Source organism: Scomber japonicus, chromosome 13 (assembly GCF_027409825.1).
Source record: "Scomber japonicus isolate fScoJap1 chromosome 13, fScoJap1.pri, whole genome shotgun sequence".
In the NCBI taxonomy this organism is placed as follows: domain Eukaryota; kingdom Metazoa; phylum Chordata; class Actinopteri; order Scombriformes; family Scombridae; genus Scomber; species Scomber japonicus.
The window spans coordinates 9,920,141-9,945,040 of NC_070590.1; the positions used below are offsets into that span (position 1 = coordinate 9,920,141).

The following is a 24,900-nucleotide window of genomic DNA, read 5'->3' on the forward strand; positions in this document are numbered from 1 at the left end:
CCTGAGTATATTAGTTGATTAATTACAGTATGAACTGCCCTGCTGCTGGACAAGAGGAGGAAAGGTCAGCTGGGCCATAAACAATATTCCCACAGCTCCCGCTAGACAGGGGGGTCCCACAGTCCAAACAGGCCCCACCCCTGCCTGTCAACAACTTATTATGATAAGAATAATTTAAAAATAAAACAAATTGATGAAAAAAATCTTTGCTGGTCCACAGTGTAGCAAATTTAAATCAGCACAACCAAGTGACATCACCAGAGCCTGAAAACAGAAACACTTTTGAAAATGGAACGAAAATAGTGGTACCTAAAAACAGCACAACAAAACAAAAACTTGCTGAATTCACTGCCAAACATCCTAAAAATAACATCCGAAAGATCAAAACTGAAACTAACTACAACATATCTGAGAAGCACCATGGCACAGGAAAGAGTGTTAGGACTGGCCATCCTAAGTATTGAAAATAAAGTCACTTGCAGTCTAGAAGGAGGATGGTACGGGATTTTGTTCATCGGTACATCCAAAGATATGCACATGTGTACTTGCCTGCAAGCCTGTAAGGAAACGATGATGTAGTCCCATTGCTAAGCCGAACATGTATTCATAGCTACTGTAATCTTTGTTGGCCTTCAAGGAAAAGCTTGTTTAATCTATCTTCACAGCACAGTTGTGTAACAGTCAGAGTTGAGTGGGTGGGTGGGCTTTTTACAGTAACCTTGATAATGAAATCCTGCACACTGTGACAATGAGTAATGAGGTGAATTCAATTATGGAGTACCCTGGACAGCTCCCACAATCATGGCTATCGCAGGATCAGAACCTTGACATTAATAGTTTCTAATGTTAAAAATCTCCAACAGTTTAAATTTTACCCAAGACAATTAACTCAATAGTCTGTGTCCAGTGCTCTAAAGTGGCCTGTTAAATGTCGTTATGCATTTGAAATGATAAGTACCCTCACTATGAAAAATGTTAAAATGTGCTGCTCTGTACTGCAGGAAAGGGGCCTACTCAGGGTTAGCTGTGGGGGGGCCTGGCATGTTTGCATAACAGTGCTGAGGGTAAGGCATGCCTGAGAGATAGGCATGCACCTTTGGCTCCATTGCACTGAGCTGAAATGAACTGCTGGTGAAGGGGATGGATGATAGAGCTACAGGGATTTTAAAAAAGAGAACATTTTAAAAATGGAGGGTTTGAATTATTCTTTAAAAAAAAAGAAAAATGATGAGAAGTGTTGAAAGAGATAGGGGAAGGCTGTTAGGAATGGGGAAGCATGAAAAAGAGAAATGGAGACAGATAACAATGGTAGAGAGAAAGTGAGAGACCGAGACAGAGAGAGGTTGAAGCCAAGTAGAGGAGTGGTGAATAAAGAGAGACTAAGTGAGAAATCCACATGGGCATTTTCTTTGCCTTGAATACTATTTTACAGCCAACATTTTTTGCTTTTTGCATTGCTGGAAATTCAATTATACAGACAACGCAGAGAAGCAACTTTGAGTTCCTTTCCCTCACATAGAGGACATTAAGCACCACAAGTTTTGAAAGAATCTTTGAATATTCCCTCTGGTTATTCTGGAGAAAGGAGATGAAGGGACATAATTCTTCCCACATTCTCCAAGTCAAATATAAATCAATGCTGTGTATAGGTGAAGCATTTCATCTCAAGCTATAGTTGATTAAACCATTGCATTTCGTGTCTAAAACACCTGTGTATGGTTGATTTTTCTCAGGACAAATGCTGCACAGGAAGTCATGTGTTACTAAAAAGCAATGTTTACTGTGACTGCGCAGACAAATAAAATGAATCATTGGGCTTACAACATGAGCCCAAGTTGATCAACAGAGCAAAGAGGTCACTGTTTTGGCCACAGTGGCTGCTGCTGATTTAACCACCTAAATAAAACAGAAATGTTTGATAGTAAAATGGATAAATGGGAAAGGCACAATAGAAAAGCAAATGTTGGGCTGAGGGTTTTTAGAATATTCAAAATCTGGAAAAGCTACTCAGAAATTCAATGAGCCATTAAAAAACAGTGGTTCAGTTGTACAGCCTTCATCTTCTGCCACATGGCAATGTATTTTCTGGTTGGTGACCAAGGTCCAAGCCCTGTTATTACTTATCCAGACAATGGAGGATGTCATGTTCATGTGTAACAGATGAGCACTTGTGTTATTTACTGAAGGAAATGTAAAATATGGGATATTCAACTTATTGAAAATACTAGTCTGATGTGGGCTACAGGAATAACTGAGGGATGTTTAATTGCTACCATTGATTCTGGGTCTTTAAAAAACATGGGAGTGCCTCAAAGGGCTCATGCTGACACACAAGAAAATAATATTTTAGATGACAACAGTCCCTAGTCCTCATTAAACCACTACACCATAAACTACTCCTACTACAGTCAGAGGCAAAGAGAAACAGTAGACCTGTAATTTTGTGTTGCTGCAGATGGACAAATATATGAGTCTACACGTCCACTGTGAGCCAAAATTACAGTATGCTGGATGCATCTGAGCTTGAGGTCTCATGTAAGGCAGGAATGTTTTTTGTAATGTCTCTGCATTTATTACTTTCACAACCCCCATTTTCATAATTCCTATTATGGAGCATTTTTAAGAGTGTTCTGTATTGGCGAGGGTTTCTGTTTAGGTGTCCTGGGAAGCTCATGAAATCTGAATATGAAATAAAGAGGCTTCGTGAAAATCAGGTCGGCAGCTGCAGTTGTTTGCGTGGAACACTGTCATTAATGGATCATTCAGAGCTCATATTTTTACATGTCATAATATGCTTTCCAGATTTTTTTTTTGCTGTGATTAACGGCTTTGTCTTGCCTACTTGGACTCCAGACAGTGATTTCTTACATTTTCCAAAATCTTTTAGTTGCCTCAAGACCTAGAGTTTTATATCATACTTTTAATCAAAATGCATCTTGTAACTGCATTACAACCTGGATATCTGACACTGAGACTACCATCCCTGTTACAGTGTCAGATAAAAATGTGTAAGCAAAAGAGAAAATTAAAGAGGAAAGAAGGTAAGAGAAGTAGACTGAGGTCAAAACTTGACCACAGCTTTCCATTTTCCATCAGGCCTCTACTGATGCAGGCCTGTCAACACTCCACTTTGAGGTGAAACACCCTTGCTATATTTGCTGTTAGTCACTGGCATGGGTGATGAAACGGAGCAGTGTCGTCTCGCTGGGGAGGAAAAATGGCTGCCACTTCTTCCATGCATATTTTCCAAATTTACTGTGATGTCACAGAACCTGGACAGACACGCACAGAGCCCATATTGCAGTGTGTCATGTCTGCTTCGCTTGAGCTGTATATCCTCAGGCCTAAACAGAGTCTGTGAATACATGAACCAGCTGTGGAGGAAAACTTCTCTGCTCTCCTTCAGCTCTTGAGATGCCTCCAATCTTTCTCATCCCTTACCTCCCTTGTCCCTGGCCTCCATGTCTGCCTTCCCCCCTCTCTCCAAACCTAAATCCCTCCACTCCACTCATTCACTCTTTGTTCTACTTATTTTCATATCGTCTCCTCTTCTTTCGCTCCTTCATCTCTTCCACACTACTTCAAACTCCCTGTAGTTTTTCTTTCTTCTGCCAGAACTTATTGTAGAAAGCCATGTGGTTGCAGAGGCCTGAGAGGCAGATGGTGGTTGAGATGTGTGTCAGGCTGTTCGGAAAGAGTCCTGCTGGGGTGGCAAGTTAAATGTGCTGAGAAATGAGTCATAATGCCTGGGCTCTGTGTGTTATACTGAGTGTTTGTCTTGTTTCTGGTGTATCTTGTGAAGTAAGGACACCCTGCTGCCCTTCAATTATACTTACTGTAGAAAAGAAAATTTAGGATTAGGTCTTGAAGGAAGTTTGTACTACAGGTGGTTTATAGCTTTAAGGGTCGCAATGTTCAATGTACTGTAACTACTTTCTACTGAAGCAATAGAGTATCACATATTGAAATGCATGTGCATCCATTTTATCAGGGTTGCAGCATTAGATCTGAAACACTCCAAACTTCAGTACAGAACACCAAAACATTAACCATGTGTTTAGAAGAAAAAAGTTCTTTTTTGTGAATTTTGTGAACCAAGCCTTTAAGAAAAAGGAATGAATGACATCAGTGTAAGGAGTAAATTAGAAATGTATGTGTGCCATCTTGTATTTCTGTACCTCTAGTTTGTTCTTCTACCAAACGTTGACTGGAAACCTTGGAGGAAAGAAAAGCAGTGATTTATTTTTATACTGCTATGCTGTCAGATGTCTATGTTAAACATGATCAAAGGTTCAAAACTTGAGGTGAACATATGTAAAAATGTTCCCCTTTAAGTCAAAAGCCCAGCTGGCACTGAAAACTTTTCAATGTCACCACTACTTCTTCTTCTTCGTGATGTCAGGATGTTTGCACATGCCCTCAAATGACCGTCTGTTCAGTAGCCTTTGTTCCTAAGGTTGTTCCATGGGTTGTTCATATTGTCCACTCTAATAATTCAGATTGGATTCGGGGACAAACATGTTTCAAAGTTTCCATTTAGAGGAAAGAATGAGAAAGAAGGAAACCAAATCTCACTACTACGGTTTGTTTATGTTGCTTAAGGAGTTTATTGAACTTTAAATCATACAAAGATATTCCAGTATTCCCCAGAATAGAAATATAGACCTGGAAATATGCATGCTATCCACTTTAAGTAAAGTATATGTTAAATAGTTCACTTACTACCTTTTTCTGAGCTTTTAACCACATGTCAAAGTCTTCTTCAGATAATGGAATTAGGTGATTGTCACACTTTCAGGCCAGAGGTTTGGTAGAATAGCAGTCTATGTGGATCAAGGTCTTACTTTGGATTGGTTTTGGGTTAAGGTATGAGTTAAGATTAAACAGTGCAATAGTGATGGTTAAGCCTAGGATCAGGGCTTTCAGTGATGTGTAATGAATGCATGTCCGACCCCTTGCTGAGGGAAGAAATACAAATCTGATCATGATCCAGATAGTGAAATCAAAGCAAATCACAGGGCAAAGGATTCAGAGGGAATCAGAGAAAACTGGCAGGGAAAAGACACAGATTCAAACTGCTCTGGTGGAGATTTGCCCCTGCTGTCTCGGTTTGACTCCATGACCTGTGACTCACAGCTGAGGAATTATGCACGAGGCTGCATGGGACCAAAGGAACACAGGACTCCAGCTGGGACAAAGGCGGAAAAAAAACGCCAAAGGAACCAACTCACACACACACCCCTCCATTACCAGCATCACTGCCTTCGCCTCCTTTATCCCTTCATCTCTTCATTGCTCTCAGCTTTCCCAAAGTCTCTTTTTTGTGGTTGTTATAAATGCAACATCAATGGAGTTTCAAAGACTGTGTTGCAGAAACAGGAGGGGAGGGGGGGGGGGGGCGGACACCACAAACCTCCCACCCTTCTTCCTTCTTGGATTAATCTTGTCATCACCCAGATGCAGATTTTTCCAAGTGACCCCCTCAGGTCTGCTGACAAGACCGCCATAACTGCTCTTTGAAAGGATTGTCTCCATCTACTCACAGAGAAAACAGTTAACCTCCTCTCATGTTACAAAATAACATAGGAACAGCCCCAGTGGTGTCTGATGAATGATAGGGCTGAAAACCGGTCTTGTCCTTTTTCAGATAAGTTTGACGGAGCGAGGCAATGAGGGAAGACTCTCAGTGAACCCTGAAATGTTCCGTGATAAGCCGCATCTTAATTTGAGGGCACTTGGTTTTTCAGCCGTCTGCCTCACGCTCCTCCTTGAACATGGTGATCCTGTGTAGCCAAAGTAAACTCCTACACCGCTCCAAAAACCAGATCTCTTCAATCAGGAAATTAAACCTGGCAGGGGGAGGTCAGGCGAGGGAAAATATGACCAAAGGAAAGAACAGGAAAGTCGTCTTGATGACCTGAGAATTTCTTCCTCTGATCTGCTTTCTGTACGTGTTGTCTTGTCTTTTTTTTTCTCTCTCTCTTTTTGTCTCTGATCCATCCATATTCATAAGTCTTCTGTGGCTAACTTTTATGGACTTGCTCTTTCCTTTTTATAATTCTTTTTATAGCCTTTGCTGTCAATAATTTCTGATTATTGCTTCTGAATGTGCCACATGAAGGAAGATGATCAAAGAAATTGTGGCCTTTTTAAAAGAAAAACTAAGCAACTTAATATGTTGGTTACCAAAATGATAAAATGTGAACTCTCCATATTTCAGAAGTGAGCTTCTCATGTGTTCACCCTCTGTCTTTTCTTTCTTTTTTACTTTTCTTTCCATTGCTCTGTATTCCATCTTGTTTGACATTGATGTATACAGTTAAAAGCAGAAAGGGAGCCGGTCGGTGGAAATCAAAGACGACACTTTAGGAATGAGCCTGGGATTATTCACCCCTTTCCTATTCATCATTTTGAATCTGTATTGAGAGATTGATCGCACAGACTTGCCATGATCTGCCATCATTCTTCTCAGAGCACTCCTCTGTGTAGCAGCTAGACAGAGGAGGTAGCAATAAAGACAAGATAATGCCACTCAGTCTGCAACTGGAGTTTAATAGAAAACATCTAGGTCTGTATGGCCTCGAAGATCATGTTGTTCTGGTTTATAAATCATCAAATTTGAAAAAGGTATTTCCAGGCTAGGAAGGGTTTTACTGCTCATGGTAGAGTCATCCTCGGATTAAAGAGAAATAAAATAAACAAAGAAGAAACGAGAAGTGAATCAGGGAGAGGAAGAAGAAAGAAATGAGTTACAGCGATGATCAACAGCTTGATGAATGTGTAGCAGCAGTTTGTCTGATGTGGACGGTAGGTTCCTGATCCCTGCCAGACATCCAGAGTAATCCCTCACAGATTGACTCAATTGCAGAAGATCAACTAACAGAAAATAACAATACAGTTCATTGTCCCTGATCTGCTGGTATGCAGCAGATTGTTTCTGTCTGCTGTGGCCATTTATGTTACATTACATTTCAGATGTTCTGAAACTGTTTCAATTCTGGAAGCTAAAATATTTGTGTTGCTCAATATTTGAAGTGTGACATTACATCCAGTTGCAGGCACGACTCCTCATAACTCAAATAACAACCAACCAACGCTAACCACTATTTTTCAAGTGGAATAGTTTTAAAAATTTCAAGTAAACAACTGACATCGCTGTTCAAACTGATCTTCAGTAAAAATGAGCACAACAGTAAAATGCTGTCCCAATCCCAAGCTGGTCTATCTCTCAGTTTCGTCTCACGCCTCTTCATTCACATCTTCATTATTATGGATGGATGTTAAATTCCATTTTTTCTATCTCTAAATTCCAAAATGTCAATTCAAATAGGCCACTTCAGACTGAACTTTCACTCATTTCAATGGGCTGTTTTGTGTGGTAACCATCGAAACCAAACAATCTGAAAACATGAAGGCCTTCTGTCCCAGGATTGTGGAAGAACTGGCCGAGCTTTTTTTTTGGGAAGGGGGGTGGGGGGGTCATCCTACGCAGTAGCTGTTGCTCGTCCACCAGACACTCGGCGCCTCATAAGAGCGCCCTTGATAGAAACACCTCTGTGGTTCATATCTGAAGCATTGCCTCAGCTCAGCCAACGCTGTGCCAGCTGCAGTCTGATGACCTCACCTCTTTAGACGTCAAGTCTTCCCACTGTGGGGCTGACAAATGCACGCACACACTCACCGTTTTTATGTCTATCTTGACGACGGTGTGAATATATGGAGGGTAGGTCGGTGAAGAGAAGCACGGCACACACAGACAAAGACACACGCTGTCCTTTAGTTACTCCGTGTGATGTCCCGGTGTTACCCTTTTGGATGTTGGATAGTTTCCCACTTAGCAGCCAACACCATAGCAACAAAAACCTGCCAGCCCAATGAAGCGAAGAATCTCTTTGATCTTTCTTTATATGAAACTGTCACAATTTCAATGTGTAACTTGAAAGTGAAACATTATGCCAAGTGATGCTGTTAGGAATAAATCACAATGTTTTATTAGCTTGAGAAATAAATTGCAACCTTAACCTCACCAAAGCATTTTATCTGCTGCCTTTTTTTAAAGGCAAAAATAAGTTATGTGGACTCCAGCTTATACATGCACAGTAGGCCCTTTCAACAGTGTTGTAAATAATGTACATTATCATGGCTGCTAGTCAGTAAGTCATATTCTTTCTTGTAAGTAAATGCAACTGGAGTCAATTACTGGTAATCTAAACAGTGGGGGAGGGCTCAGATATCAGATATTCAGTTATCACTACTTTGAAATATACATGGCCGTAAATGCGTTTTGTTCTTCCAGAGACTGGTTAGCTCATATGGTGGAGTTATGATGTGATGATGACTTCTTTGTGCCAGTGGGAGGAAGCCAGGACGTAGTTTTATTCCATTCCTAATGTAAAAACCTGCCAAATGTGTAAATCCATGTCCACACACACATACATTGCACTCACTCATGCGAAGCTACCAATGCACTGTATGATTTGTTAACTGCAGCTATGTGATTGTTTTGGCACATAGAGGGGATGTGCACCACTAATATTAGACAGCAGTTAGTGGGATATCATGTGATGCTAAAGTCATCATCTTTCCCAGCTTACAGTCATTTTAAGAGGATTAAGGGAAATGGTGTCTTTACTTTCTCTCTTTCTTCATTTCTTTTCAAACTTTCACACATTCACAAAATAATAAACTGGATCTTCTATCAGCAAAGAAAAACTCATACTTTTCAGCAGAAATGGCTACATGTTTCAACACTTGGGTGCCTGATGACACAAGATTTATCTGACTCCCCCTTTCTTTCTCTCATGGGTGTTGTCTTTCAGGTCGGGATCAGGAGACAGAGTGTGGTCGCCAACAGTTAGTGAAGATGGCAAGACAAGCCCTTACATGGAGCCTGACTCACAGGTAACCGCTGTTTACTTAGGATTCACCAAAGAAAAAGTCATGGAGACATTTCTTTTATAGATTTATATTCACACCCACTGGGAAGCTGTCAGAACAGCCTGAACTTATCATTTTGCCAACACAGAGATTCACTGTCAGGATTTTTGGTTAGGCTTGGGTTGAAAAATACTTTAAAAATTACTCACCAGCCCACAAATGATAGCAAGAACTAATGAGTGAAATCAGATGGTGAAGCTTTAGTTGGATCTCAGACCTCCATATTATATAATTGTCTGTCTCTGGCCTAGTGGTGAGACAGGCAGGTCCCTTGTAGAAAAAAGAACAACTACACTGAACTAATGTAACTAATCTTTAATGTCCACACCTAATGTCTTTTGATTATGTTGATGTGACTATGACTTTAAGTAGCTAAAAGATGGATAGAAAGAGGGAGATACATTTAAAATGCACACAATGGTATATCACATTTCTACACTTAAAAACAGGATCATTTTCACAGAATAATCACACTTATATAATTTCATCAAACTGTTGCATATACAGTAATTCCATTATGTAATGACAAGGCTTCCACATACACAATCAGTGCAGTATTTATCCAAACTCAATTTGTTCAGAAATCCATGAAATTGGAATAAAGGCCAATGTAAACTAGATGCACAGTAAAGTGATGCAGTATATTGGTCAGACATGCAGAGATATCCATCAATAAAAGTGCCACCACCCCAGCACAATGTTGGTTAATGAAATTTCATTAGTACATCTCAGATCATTGAAGATGACATTTGAGAACCCTAACAAGCATGTTCAGCTCCAAAAATAATGTCCTGATTACTCAGGATAGTCTGCAAACCGCAAGGTAATGCAACATTCACGCCACATGGGATGGAGGGATAAGATAGGACAGATTTCCTACAGTATGTTAACAATTTGCCAACATTGTACACACTCATCATCCAGTGTGTGTCGGATTGATTGTAATTATACTGTTTGCATAGTTTGGAGAAACAGTTTATAACAATCATATTTCTGGCTGCTTTTGAACAGGTTAAAGCAAATGTGGACACGCTGTCTAAACCATTTCAGCCTGTTTCCAAATATTTGTATATTTGTGTGTAATGTCTGGTTTAATTACCTTGAACCGTTGACAGTAGTGGTTATGTAGCCACATTGGCATCTGTATTGTTGATCATTTTGAAAGTGTTTCTGACAAGTAGGAGATATTATAGCTGTCAGAAATTCCCAGTGGCTCCAACTCAGAATTACAGGTCAGCACTTGACATGAACAGCTTTTCCCAATCGGTTGATTGTAATTATGGTTTGAATCACATGATGTGAACATGGCATTAAAAGAAGTATGTTTTCGGTAATTTGAGTGTTCAGTAACCACTCTGGATGAGACTCAGCTACATTAATTTCTTAAAATTTTGACATAATTCTAAGACTTAAGGTTGTGCTACTGTTATGTGATGCAGTAGACATGACGTAGTTGAACACTTCTACGAGCCCCCTCGATAGATGACACAGCAGTGTAGTTCTTTGGTCAGATTTATGTTAAAATAAGTTGATTCTGGAAGTAAGCACTTAAAAATCTACTGCTTTGGATTAGGATCCTTTGCTACTACCACATCACCCACAAGAGAGTATAATTCACATCTGGGACCGTAACTTAAAAGTAGAGTTCGCTGGGTGTGAGACCCAAGTCCTCGAAGTCTGTTTATATCATAAACAGGATCCATGGAAACAGGCACACAACACTCGATCTGTAAATTGCATGTACACTGTCTTTCACATGATTATAAATGAGATAATGCGTCCCACTGTTCACTCAAAGGGTTTTGAAATAGTGTCTTGATTGTTCTCCAATCGTACTCGCTGCCAAAAGGATATTCAAGGCATGATGAACTCTAGCAGATGATCTTTTCCAAGTTTTCCGGTGCTGGCAGGCCAACAGGTTTCTAAGCATGGAGAGAATGGGAGGTGTTTGTGCGTACTCTCACACATATGCTGTGAGTATGGAGACTGTGTGACTGAAATGGACAGACAATGAGCATATTGTGGCTCTGACATGTGAGAGATGTCCATTTGTCAAGTATTGGTTATTGTCCTGGTAGTTGTGGAGTGAAGACTGATCTATCTTTGTTTTGGCCTTCACTGTGGCAGCAGCAGGGTCTCCTTGTCTAAAAAGGGTGGAACAAACACACAAAGACCCAAAGTGAAATCTATCTGCCCGCTCATCAATGGGGGTTTAACACCTTACGGGACAGTATTGTTTTCAGTGGCAGAGACAAAAGTGAAAGAAGCTTTAGTTGGGAGTGTGATTCATCAGGGTTGCTTGCGGTCGTGGGATCTCATTAGGTGATTTCTCTTTCCAGTAATAAGTGTGTTAACAGCTTCCTGTGGGAAATAACCTGATAATAATAGTCAATAGATTGATGTGTTATGCTGATAAGTATTGTGTTATAAACCCAAACTAAACTTAAAGTCTCCCTCCAGGCAAAATGTGTTTTGCTTCTTATTTCTACAGTTGTATGTTTGAACTTCACTGCACAGAATGATGTATGTGCAGACAGAGTTTGACATTAGAAGGTTTTTCCATATTTATGTGCTGAAAGTGGATAGTTTCTCTGAGTTCACCTCCATGATTTGTGACGGCACAACTAGTTTGGAGCCAAATGTGGTCCTATATGCAATTTATACAAGTGTCCTGAGGAAGCCTGAAGCCAGAATGGACTTTTCTGTGAAGGAGGGGGCATTTTTTGTCCAGCACCAAACTTTTGAAATGAAAATATTTGCATAGTGACAGATTCTGGATTTTGAGGGCGATGAGGAAGAAGGGACATATTTCATTTTAAAGATTTTAAAAGAGGCCTGCTGTAAATGTACTGGTGTAAAAAAAGGGGACTAATGATGGAAAAATAAAAAATAAGAAGGAAGTTTCCCTGTTATGCATGCCTTATATGGTATAAATTCACAAATCGATATACTGATTTGAATAATACTGTACTTTGCCATCTCTTATGTCCAGTAAGTGCACAGAACTTTGTTCTAACAGTCTTTACTTCACAATCTCAGCACCAGGAAGGGTTTTGCTTTGATTAACATGAGGGAATACCCAAACTGACCGAGAGTAACCATCAGCCAAAACAGTTTATACAAACACAGACACGCATGACAGGAGGGCTCTGTGTGTGGATAATATGAGAGTAGCAAATCTATCTCTCTCTACTCTCCCCTTGTGCCTTTCTCTGTATCTCTGTAACATCTTATCCAGTCCTTCCTCTATCCCTCACTGAAAATGTTCCCTGGCGTCTCATTTAATGAAGTGAACCTGGACGGCTGGAAACCGCCAAGTCAGGGCCACTTTAGCGTCATGCTGAGGTGGATTCTTCTTAGCATGAAAAAAGGAAACATCCGCTCCCTGGGGTCATATAAAAGACCGTGGCTCTCTTTGTTTCCTGCTGTATTCAGATACAGCTTGAAGGGTATGCTGACATATAACAATGCAGATTGTTCCTCAGACACATTGGAAACAATATACACACCGGGGCCTGTCACGGTTGAACCAAATTCAAAATGTACTATGTGTTATTGTTGGCCCACAGTAACTCCAACAATGAGCCAGATTGGACATCACGAGCAAAAATTAACTGAATCGAATTGCTGGATGGGAGTGACAGCATGTTTTCTGATGGTGCTGGAAAGGTTTTGAAGCAATGTGCTTGTCAGTGGCTTGATCAAAACTTGAGTCCTAAACAGCAAATGTCCTAAACATTTGCTGTTTAGGACTCAAGCTGAAGCTGTACCCTTTATACAGTATCAGGATGAAAACTTAATTCAAAGACTCACACCGAGACACTTCAGCTTACCATGAAACAATTTTCCTTGTGGAAAATCATGCAACATTTTTCCAGCATATGCCTACAAGAAGAGGAGCAGTAGAAGGCTAAGCATTTCTGAGACAAACAAAAGACAAATCTAATGATGACATCCTTTAAGGCATTATGTATTTAACATTTCCCTTTTTATTTGTAGTCTGCTTGTTCCTCATCAGCTGGCTATGCTGGAAATTCCAGTTTCACTTGTGGGAATAAGCTACTGAGCAGGACGTGACACATGGAAGCTATGAGGTGTTTCCTTTCACGTTGGGAACACAGGAGCTTCTCATAAAAGTCGATGAGGAAATGCTGTATTTTTGGATATAAGTAAGAGTATGACAATGCTGTTGATGTTCCTGTTTCTTTTGGGTTTGGGAAATTTGACGGGACTGAATGATTTGATTCCAAAGAACTGTGCTCATGTCTTGGCAAGACTGCCTGTAGACTACCGGATGTCATACGCAACTTCATGTCAAGTCAAAATAATGTTAAAGATAGATATAGAGGAGTGGTGAGGATGAGATAATGATGAGGTGTCATAAGTAGAACAGCATGAACTTCCTGTGTAGCTTTGACAACTACATTTTGACTTAGGCTTCACAATGTTCTTCATGGGAAAAAGTGGGTCCACTTGTGAGTGAGAATGTTTTGCCAATATATTATAAAGCCAAAAGAAGTGTGTTGAATGAGTATCACTGAACAAATCAATAGCATCGAAGCTCTACTCAACTGAAAGAGCTGCTTCACTCTGCCTGCTGTGAAAGGTTTTATTTGCTCTGTCTTACTCCTTAGATTATTTGAGACAACCTGATCAATCATCTTGTATTGTCAGGAGCAGTCTTTAAATGTAAGCAGTCCAACACTTAACCTATATCAGGTTTCAGGAGACGTCAGTAGTAGTTTATTTCACTGGCGTTGATTTTATACTAATATGTTGGTAATTTTTTCAAGCATTTTACTGAAAGGTACAATGTGATTATAAAATAACAGGGGGCAAATGTGATTGAATTTATTGTTGTAGGTACTTTTTTCAACATTTTCAATAGGTTTTAAGAAATAATCTAATATGCCTATTCCAATACAATGAAGTATTTTCTGAGTCTAGTTTATTGATTTGGTTTAAGCATTGACAGTTTTGAGTGCAGTGAGGTGCAAAACATCCAAATCTCACAGATCATAATATCACATCTTTTTAGTCTGAACTTTTTTCCAAGGAGAAAGACAATTTTTCAGAGAAAATGCCTCTGTAACTTGTAAATGGTTATCTCATCTTACATCTGCCTCTTAGGCTTAGAGTTTTCACTTCTACTATTGGAAAAGTTTTATGCACCCGTAAAGCAATACCATCAGCTACTGACATTTAAGGTTTTTAAAATTCCTTCCCTTAAATTACACTGTGGCAGCTTCGAGTAGGTGGGAATGGCCTATTGGCCAATGCTGGAGTCAAACAGTAATTTTTGGCGAGCAATATCAGAATACCATTCATTGCTGCCTTGCTGCTACCTTATTATTAAAGCGATAGCTGTTGTGGCCGAGCACTAGGTCCCTGTGGAAAGAATGAGGCTTAACAATGCGGAAGCTGAGAAATCTGGATCCAACGTCACAGAGACTTCCAGGCTCAGCCAGCAACTGGCAGCTGAAGGCAAAGTCTCCAAGCTAACATTGATAGGAGCTGACAGATAGAGTCCTTGCATGACTTACAGACCACAATTCCTTCCCAGCTTGGAAGTGAATTTTACCTCAGAAAAAAAAAATGTGTGCATGATATGAATTTGTTTTATGAATGGAACAAGGCTGTTTCTTTCCAGTATCTGTCAAAACACACAGAATCACAAGATAGTAAAAATGTAGTTGGTTGTAAACTTAATTCTCCAAAAAAAAATTAAATAGTGGATTAACCTTGACCCTATTAAGACCCTTAATAAGTCTGAACAAAATGGGTCATTAAACGGTTTACAGTATTCTCATGGGTTGCCAAAATATGTTTACTGGGTCCACTGGTCCTTAATCCCTTGCCAGGAAATCTCAGACCAATGGAGCATTGCTGGAAAGTCTTTCTAACAGCTTCACATTCATACACACAGCAGGCCTTTTAGATCACAGACCTGTGACCTCACTTATTTGGTTGTTTGTGTTCACTAATCAGCCAGTAATCCCCAAAAATGTCCAAATCACTCTTTGCGTTTTCCTAACAAGAGCTTCCCCTGCTCTACTTGGTGGTCAGCATGCTGGGGAGTGGATGAGGTCAATGAGAGCTGATGGGGTAAGAAGGTCCAGACAGACTGCAGTCATCCAAGCTGATCTTTCTCAGGTTTTTCTGAGGTTAAGCAACACAGAAGGTTGTATTTCAAACTGTGGGCTGAAGAAATGCCCAGTATAAGATTTTTGACTGCAAATCATTCAAATATATTATAGTAGAGCTCCAGATTACAAAATCAGATGTATGTGCAAAATAATATGTCCCCTTTTAATGTGTTTTTTGGAAGTTCACATGTAAGAACTGTTTTAAAAGTGCTTCAGAAAGTAGAAACTTGCTTAAAAAAAAAAAGTTCAAGTTACTTTTGTTGTCACATCCACTTGGTTGGAAAATTGTGTATGTTGCTGCATCCAAGTGTCTTTTTAAAACATTATTCATAAATAATATGGTTAATATTATTTATGTCTGAATGCAAACAACCCTCACAGCTAATTACATAATTTTTATAGTCTTATCATCAGTTAAAAGTGCTTTGGCATTTTCCTACCAAGTATTGTACATCAGCAGTGGAAGTTTATCTTTTTCTCTGTTTTGCACTACGATGCCAACTTTAACCCAGGTAGATTTCTCTACAACATGTATTTAATCCAAACCAAATTGGTCTATAATGAATTAGTGTCACCTGAAACTTCCAGGCTGTATTATAATGTTATAATTGTTTACGTCACATCAGGATTAAATTCAACTCACTGGTGACTTGGCAAAATATGAAAGTAAAAGTTTCTTAATAGCTTTATTGAATAAAAGAAATTGATAAAAAGCATTACATTTTCAAACAACCCTGGATTCCTTGGCTACATTCATCCTTACCAAAGCATCTCTCCTCTCTCAGATGGGCTCATGGCCAGAGCCCCTTTAAAAAAAAAAGTACTGTTTTCCTGTCTTCCTGCCCCTCCACCTCAGCCCTCCATCACCTCCTCTCTAGCCTGTCTGTCTCTCCTCCCAGTGAGGCACCCAGGGCCAGGCCCAGGGAGCCATAAAGGGCTGGTTTGTGTTTGGTTAGTGGTGCAAAGCACCATGTGAAAGCTTCATTTTGGAGGTCCAGGGGGATTAAACCATGCAGGAGGCAGCAGAGAAGGAGGTGGTGTGTTATCATGAATTTGTGTATGTGAATCTGGTGAGGCAGGCAGGCAGGCAGGCAGGCTGAGGTGTGGGTCCTCAGTTAAAGACAGGCATATGATTTCAATTAAGGTCCTCCACCCTTTTCTCCTCCTCCTCCTCCTCCTCACCCCCTCCTCCGCTCGTCTGTCTACCCTTCTTTGGCCAAACTGTGGTTGCGGGTCGAGGTACCAGAGCTGAAACTGCAGTCTTCTCCCATTTAAGACCTTATTAATCAGTAAAACTTATAGTCAGGTTGATGAATGAAGGATCTTGGCTCTTTGCTAAATGTACCTCAGTTAGACTAACATAGCGTACAAATGCTTGGATGCCTACCATGTACATTCATGCAAAAACAAACAATTTCTTTCTGTCTGTCTTTTATTTCTTTATTAGTCATTTTTCTGTCTTTCTTTGTATTTCTTCCCTTTTTTGGCATATAAACGCACTTATACATGGTCAGTCATCCTGAACCATTAGCCATGCTTGGTTACCATTGTAAAACAGGTCAGTGAAATCAGATGGCAGTCTGAATTTATGAGCATACGGCGGTAGACAATACTGGTTCTCATAAATAGTTACTGCTCTTGAATTTCGTTCTCGTTCTGTCTCTGTCTTTTTTCTCCTTTCTAAGTTTTTCTTCTTCTGAGCCTGGAGTAGTGCAGTTAAGATTTGGGAGAAAATGAAAGAGTAGCCACTCTCAAGAGAGAGAAATTAGCAAACAGATGATCTCACAGATGGCCTTTTCAACAAGCTTGTTATGCTGAGTTTCTCTTTGAGATAGACTGAAGCTGCTCATATTAACTTTAAACTGTTATGACTACATTGGGAAAACAAGATAAGGTTACCAGGGGACTTGGGGTGATAAGGCAAAGACCAGATTAACGTGGCTGTCACCTTAAGACAAAATCTTCATTAACCCTATATGCAGTCCAGACGTGAAAAGGTAGAATAAATCTTTTTAATGAGACAGTTGGATTACAGCTGATTTTCGTACTAAAAGAACCCAGCCACCAAAACTTCAGAGCAACTTGAAAGCACTTACAGGTCCTGAATGTTACCAAACTGGCATTTTTATAAGGCGAGCACCAGATGTGCTGCCTTATAAATCTGCCATCCACCCAGAGCAAATATCTGTGCAATAGACATGCTAGACCAGAGAGGAAAGAGCGTGAAGAGAAAGAAAGACAAAAAGAATGTTTGAGGAAAGGGGTTCAGTTCACTTGAAACAGGAGTAGTCACACCACATCAGGCTGGAGTGTGAGCGTGAAAATGCGTGAAAAAGTACTAGCCGTTGACAACAACAACAAACATTGAAAGAGGCATCTAAGGGCAGTATTTAAAGGAAAAAAATCAAACCTTTTTAGACTTGAGTTTTCATTATACCAACTCATATACCTGAATCACAGGTTTCTTTCTGATGAAGTGGGGCTGGGAGGAGTGAAGGAATTGATCATTTTGCTTCTTGTAGAATTTATTTTCCCCTGTCTGCTTACAACCTCACCTCTTAAAAATGACCTTATCACAGAGAAGTGGAGGAGGTTGCCGGGGTCAGTGTGCGGTTGTTTGAACCCAGGTTTGCATACAGCATCTTGAGTGTGTTGAGTGATGTTGATACAATTTAAACACTTTTTAAATGCATCTAGTAAGGAAAGATGATTTTGATAAATGAAACACGCCTCATGTTTCAAGTCAGCGTTGACTTCTTTGATATTTAACGAAGAGCATGATCTTTCCCTTACAAAAAAACAAGTGCCAAAACATGAAGCATTCTTTTGCTGCAACAACACCTTTAAAGCGACTCTTCCACACCAGCATCCACCTGTGGACTCTGAGTCTACAATCTGCATAAGCTGGAGGGAAGGAAGTCATTATACTCTCCTGTGCCGTGCAGTGCCGTGCTGTGTTGAGCTTGTTTTTTTCCTTCTGGGGAGCAACAAGTTCAGAGCTGAGATGCCAAACATCAATGCTGCAGATGTTCCAATTTTAAGAAGACAGGTTTGCTGATTGTTCCGTTTGTTGGAAATTAGAAGTCTAGACATAAATCCTGGTTTTCTTTTCATGTTGTGTTGTTCTGTGTTTTAAATCCTTTTAAGATTCTGGCACAGATTTGAATGTGCGGATGCTTTTTTCATTTAGTTTAATATTTTTTAGCTTAAAATGTACTCATATTGCTCTCTTCACGGTTAGTCAGTACTAGATTGGAATAATTGTTTTCGTCTTTCATATTTCTTTTAAAGATTTCACCATCTGATCTAGCTGTCCTCCATCACATGCCATGTTTATACAGACTATGAGCCATAAATGTAATGTCTTTACTGCAGGAGCATGCATGTAACATAATACACTCTGAGGGATTTTCTTCCACTTCTGTATCCTCTGAACATAGACATGAATGAGCTTGCCTGACAACGATACAGTTATTGTAATGATTGTTATCTGCAGATTTAGCCCTTGTCGAAATATAAGAAGTAAAAATGAATTATCATTGAGACAAAAAAGACATGTAGGGACAGCGATTTTGTTCTGAAGAACCTCACCCTTCTAGTCTGGGCCTATTTTCAGGAAATTGAAAGACGTAAGATGAATCGAGCAGTGAAATAAAAGATAGTTAAATTCCAAAGAGTTGTCTTAGGCTGAAAAACAGGTCACCTTAAGTTAAAATGCCTGAAGATATATAGAGATTTTATTGTGGAGGAGGGATGGAATTTTGGGTAGTGGGATGGTAAAGTAATGAGGTAATCATTAAAGTGGGTGTCACAGGTCCAAACAGACAGTGACACAACTTCAGTTGACCTTGCACTCCTCTCATGCTGCTGATAAAAGGAATAACATGTAATCAGTATTATGTCAGTATTCGTCAGAAGATTTAATCTCGAGAGAATCTTCCTACTTTATCAACTAAAAAATATTTTCCTAGAGTGTGCATTTCTGCCGCCAAGCAAAATAAAGGCCACAGTAGAACCTGCATCAACATTATGGAAGTTTTTTAGTGTAAAATTCCAGTTATGCATTGCTGAATCAGGAAATGCTCCGTAATATCAACCAGACACATGTATCTGGAGCACCAATAATTGTATTAAATGTCATTCCTTGCAAATATGAATAATAACTGTCTGTTTCACAATGTAGAGAGTGAGGCAATCTTTTATTAAATTCACATGAGGTCCACCATCTGCGCAAACAGGGTTAAAGATAACGAGTAGAATCTGGTTTGGCCCTGTGGTGAGAACCAGTCTTCAGAGTGTCTGGTTTGTTGGAGAGGGAACCACAGAGAGCTGGGTGTTTCTGACATGCAGCCCAAACACGGTTTGGCTCGGGGAGATTGAAGCTGGATTGAGCACTGAATCCCTTGCTTGCTTCTCTGAACCTAAACCATGAGTGGCTGTGTGCTAACATTTTGTTCACAGGTTTCTGGATTCATCCATCTTTGTTGTCCAAGGTTTCGGGGAGAGTAGAAAGAGGTGGTTTTAAATTTCTTGTAAGTCATCTGTCTTAAGTGCTAGAGGCAGGGCAATGACAGAGTCCTGAGAGTGCTTTTTCAAGTTCAAGATGTGAGCTTGTTGATGTAGAGAAGAGGACATCTCCAGCATGCTGAAAAGGGCTGATTACAGAAGACCTGTGTCTGTGTCTGTGTCTGTGTGGGTGTGGGTGTCCGGTGTGTGGTCCAGGTGAAGATTGAGGACAGAATGTCATCCAGCAGACTAGTCTGTTAAAATGAAAGGGGTCCTGTCTGGAGAGGCTGTGAACCTCCACCCCCTGTGGCTAAACCAACCCAAAACACACAACCACACACAATGTCACACACATGCACACTCATTCCAGTGGCTCATAGTTACAACAGTCTGACTGGGAAGGATGACTTGTGTCTGCGTTCCCATCCTACTGCATTGCTTAACTTGTAAACAAGTCACTTAATTTCAACTGAAATGTTTATAGTCTAAAGTTATGATAATGTGCAGCCCTGTTTAGTCAAAGTCAAAACTGCTCACTATCTCTAAAATTCAAAGCACTAAGACACTATCAGACGTGGTGACATCATTGCAAACCATGCAATAAAACTTTATCTGTAAAGTTCAGTGTCTAAGATGAACGAGTCAGGCTGGCAAATGAGCTTTATCAGTGAAGCGCACTGATAGCAGTGTGTCTGTAGAAGAAAACACTGGAAGGCTCGGTGATGTCACTGTGGAGTTTGTGCAAATGGGCGTTAACCTCAGCATAAACACACTCACTGCGTATACAGTGGTGTACGTGTAGGTGTCTGTGCATCTGTCCTGCATTAGTTCAGCACATTTTTTTCTAAAAGGTCCAGCAGAGCAATGTATATGTGGCAAGAATGTACAAAGTCAACAAGATAATCATTTCATCTATTTTACAGTATCTCTCTGCTACTCCTTAGTTCATAGAAGAAGCAGCAAGGAGAGAAGAAGAAAAGGTTTTTTTCAGTATTTACACCACACAAGTTATTTGTTTTGATAGAAACATCTGCAGGAAATGTAATGCAAGCTTATTCTTAATAAGCCTTACACTATTAAAGAGGGAAAAGTAGAAATGAAGTGGAAAAGGTTTTTCTCTCAAATCTAACCACTGCAAAGCCTCATTTGTGAACAACCACTCTTTTTGCCTCTAAAGAATTGTGGTTTTCTAGGCGGTGCACCGCTGGGCCTGTTTTCTCATCGCTGTACTGTTTTTACTCTCATTTTCAGAACCAAAACATAATGGTACATCGTGCAACGTGTCCCCTTTTTCCTCGTTCAAACATTAGTCATTCTTGCTCTTATGTGACATGCTCTTTCTCCTTTAGCATTGCATCTGTTGTTACATAGATTTCAAATCATGAAGAGTGGATATTTTCCTGTGATGCTATCTTTAAGTGCATCCTGTTTGTTAAATATGTCTTGTTTTTTTTTTCTCTCTTTTTAGAATTTCCGGCCCATCACCAGCGGATACGGCGGTTACAGTCGTAAACCTTCGTACACCCCTGAACCCCAGTCGCCGCCAATTCCCCTGTCACCCCAGCCTCCTCAGCCCACTCAGCCCACTCACCTGAATAACGGACACTCCAGACCAAACAACGGCCACAGCTATGGATATGGGAACGGAACCGGGCATGCTCAGTACAACAACCCTGCAGGACTTTACTCTCATAACGGCAGCAACGGAGACAGGTCTCTGCCAAGCAAGATGGGAGGTCTCAGCCTCAGCGCCACACACAGGTGAGGTGATCAGTGTGTGCTTTGCAGTAACATAAACACGTGTGTCCTAAATCTGACCATAATTAACTGTTTTGTAAAAGATTGTTTAGATTATTATTTTCAAGCCCCATCATTAAAAGTTACTGCAAATAATGACTTTTTAACCCCAATATATTCCATAAAAATCTATAAAACAGTGAATCACCACATAGTAGTTGCAGCACAAACTGTTGCAGCATATCAACTTTCAAAATATCCCTCTGTGGCTTTTCCTAGACCAGCCTCATTGCACACCAGTATCAACCTTTCTATTGTCATCACCATGTAAGATTTTATGTAAAAAATAAACATACAGTATATTTTAATACTCCATAGATGCATGTGTGCTTGTGTTGACTCCAGTGAAGATTCTCACAGTAACAGATGCTCACACAGAAACACGCAGTCAGACACGCTTTGGATGTCTCTCGACGCACCTGCACAGATGGCCGTGTGGACTGGAAAAGCTATTTGTTGTGTTGCATCCTCTCAAGTGTGTAATAAATGTGTGTGTTTAGTCTCCCAGTGTACATTCTCTCCAGTACTCCTCTAGACTGGACTGTTAATCCCGACGAGGTCCACACACACACGCATACACACACAGGGACAGAGTTAAACGGCATCTTAACACCGCTCATTGCTCGCTGTCTGTCACTTTCTCTTAAACACTGATTACAACAATTCCACTTTATCTGTTTCGCTCAGTCTTGCTTTCACTAGCTCAGGCTGTCTATCTCACAGACATACACGCATACACAAACACACACACAAAAGCAGTGAAGCGCCCCTTTTCAGGCTCCTTGAGAGGAGTCTGGAGACAAACATGCAGTTAAGTGTGTCAGGATCTGAACACATCTGTCAGCAGCCCTTCTCATCTCCCAGCGGTTTGGGTATTTGAATGTAGCAAATGAACGTGATCCATCCTGTTAGGTTTGGGAATAACTTGATGGATGGATGAATGTGCAGAACCGGAGCACAGAGCTGTTGTGATTAAGACTTCATGCGTGTGGAATCGCATGTAGAGTGTACAGTCTACACCTCTGTTTTTCCTTCTGTGAGTCCATCTCTGCTGTTCCAACAAAAGAAAAAAACGGTGTCTTTTTAAACAAAAAAAAGGTTCAGAGGTACTTTCTTCGGCTGTTTTTCTATCAGTTGGTGGTCTTGTATGTCGTTTCATTCTTGCTTTGGTCACATCATGACACCACCTGTTTAAAAAAAAAAAATGCTGTAGCCAAATAAGATACAGTACCACAAAAAATCAAGCCCAGTGTTTACACATGTTTCCTTGGATCCTTCATGAGGGACTTTTTTGCTCTCATGACTTATTACTAAAAGAGATTGATGTTTTTTGTCACATGTCATCTAGCCATCATTAATCACATTGCATTGCAATAATATCTTGCCTCCCTTGTCTCCCCCAGCCCAGAGCCTCCCATGCAGTCCCCTGGGGGCCGTAATGGTTTTGACACACAGTCAGATGTCTACAAGATGCTGCAAGACTACGAGGAGCCTGTCTCTGAACCCAAACAGTCGGGCTCCTTCAAATACCTCCAGGGAATCCTGGAGGCAGAGGATGGAGGTAAGGGTTTCTCTCTTTCTGTGCAGAGGTGTCTGTGTGTGTACTCTAAAAGGTATAAAGAGGTGAAGGCTGGAATTTAAGTAATGGCTACAAATGTCATTTTGTGAATTACTTTCTGAAAGTAGATATTGAGTGACATAAACTGTGCTTGCATCATTTGTGGTAAAATAGGTAAGTAAGGAAACTAAGCAAGGAACAGTTGGAGAAAAATAATGTTGCACATCATCAACCACATCCTCAAAGGTTGTATTTCTGTCATTCTGCAATAGTATGATACTGCTGCTGTGACTCTGACATACTTGGCTGCCTTCCCTGTCAGCAGACTGTGACACTGTTGAGCAGTTATAAAATGAGATGGTTAAAATGTGGCAAGCAGCTGGATTGACTCTCAGAACTTGACTGTAAATTCACCTTGACTGTATACGTCTGATCAAACTTTCCAAGTAAATATTTCTGCCTATGCAAATTAAGCTTGTGATTCCAACCAAAGGAACATCTTGTTTTGCTCAGGTGGAACCTCTCTCAGCCTGGCTTACTAGCATAGTTTTCCTTTTATAGAAAGACACAGACTGCAAGGTTAGGGGATAGAGAGAGGAAGACCTAGAGAGAGAAAACAAGGGACGGAGGGAGCAGAGGAGGAGAAAGATGAAGTGCTTTAAATAGCTCATGCACGGATGAACAGGGGAGGGAAGTTTTGGTAAGGCAATTTACTGCAAAAACAACTTCACAAAGGACAATAAAGTGAGAAATATGGTTTTCCTGTCTGCCTTCTGACTGTTCAGCATTCCAGCTTTCTGAGGAGGAGTCATGTGATGCTGACAGCAGCAAAGCAGAGAGCGAGGGCTCAAAAGTAAAAGCTTCCCTTCTCATTGCTCGTTTACCACTAAAGCAGTTGTGAAAGGAATTATAAGCCATGCATTAGCATGTTAAAGCGGAAATAGCCCAGACCTCTAAGAAGTGGGCTTATGACCTGTTGGCGTGGATAGTTAATGATTAATGTTTCTCTCAGCTACAACAACTAACATTGAAGTGTCCTTGAGAAAAAAACCCTAACCCTTATTACTAAAGTGGAAGAATGTGGCTGGAGAGTTACCAGCTGTGAATGTATGAATCTCCAGGGTCATAGTCAGCATGTATACTCATTAACCCTCTCCATAAGTAAATACACTTATAATATACGTACATTGTCTTACAGTCAGTGTGAACTCATCATTCTTACCTAAATCACAGAACCCCACCTTTAGAAGATTTATAAGCTCTGAGAGAGTTTACATACTCTGGTTTGACTCATGTTGGTTTGAATGCCAACACTGGTACAGATGTTTTTGTTTGAGAACATATGATTGATGGTACTGATCTAAATATTTTCATGCAGCAAAACCCAAAAAAAGCTTGGGTTAGGGTATTTTTGACTCTTGCCTGCAGAAAATAATAGAAAATAGGTTGAAGCATTGTTAAGAAATTAAACTTTAACCTCTCCTCTCCTTTTTTAATAGTTAACACAATATTTCAAGCAACGCCAAGAAAGATAAGATAAGATAAGATATATATATATATATGTATACAGAAAAAGATACAGATAACCATGTTGATGTTTTTCCCCCAGAGCATATTATGATCCTGGCGGAAAGGGAAATATATCACATCTCTGACTCTACCTTTGATGTGAGAGCCGGCAGGATAATCCACAGCACAAGGCACAATGCTAACTGCTCCTGCAGTGAGTCCTGGAACAGAGCCAGACCATACTGTTTCCTTAATTTAGCACTTACTTTAACACCCAAAGCAATGAGAAAGAGGGAGGGCTAAAGAAAGGGAAACAGAGGTGGCAAGACATATGCTAAAAGGAGGTTGGAGAGACAGAATGTAACACTGCTGATGGATTAAACAGATTAAGAGGGAACTCTGTTTGTCTGCTGTCAGTGATCTTTCAGCTTGGGGGTCCGACAGGTT

The 24,900-nt window shown here is 40.3% G+C and overlaps 1 protein-coding gene across 1 annotated transcript in view; it reads left to right on the forward strand.

The window, feature by feature from the left end:
• Positions 1–24,900, forward strand: part of pdlim4 (PDZ and LIM domain 4) — a 44,568-nt gene that overhangs the window by 12,527 nt on the left and 7,141 nt on the right. The window contains exons 3-5 of the mRNA XM_053331398.1: positions 8,820–8,901; positions 21,058–21,350; positions 22,790–22,947. Coding sequence (XP_053187373.1) covers positions 8,820–8,901; positions 21,058–21,350; positions 22,790–22,947 — 533 coding nt within the window. The remainder of the gene's footprint in view (positions 1–8,819; positions 8,902–21,057; positions 21,351–22,789; positions 22,948–24,900) is intronic.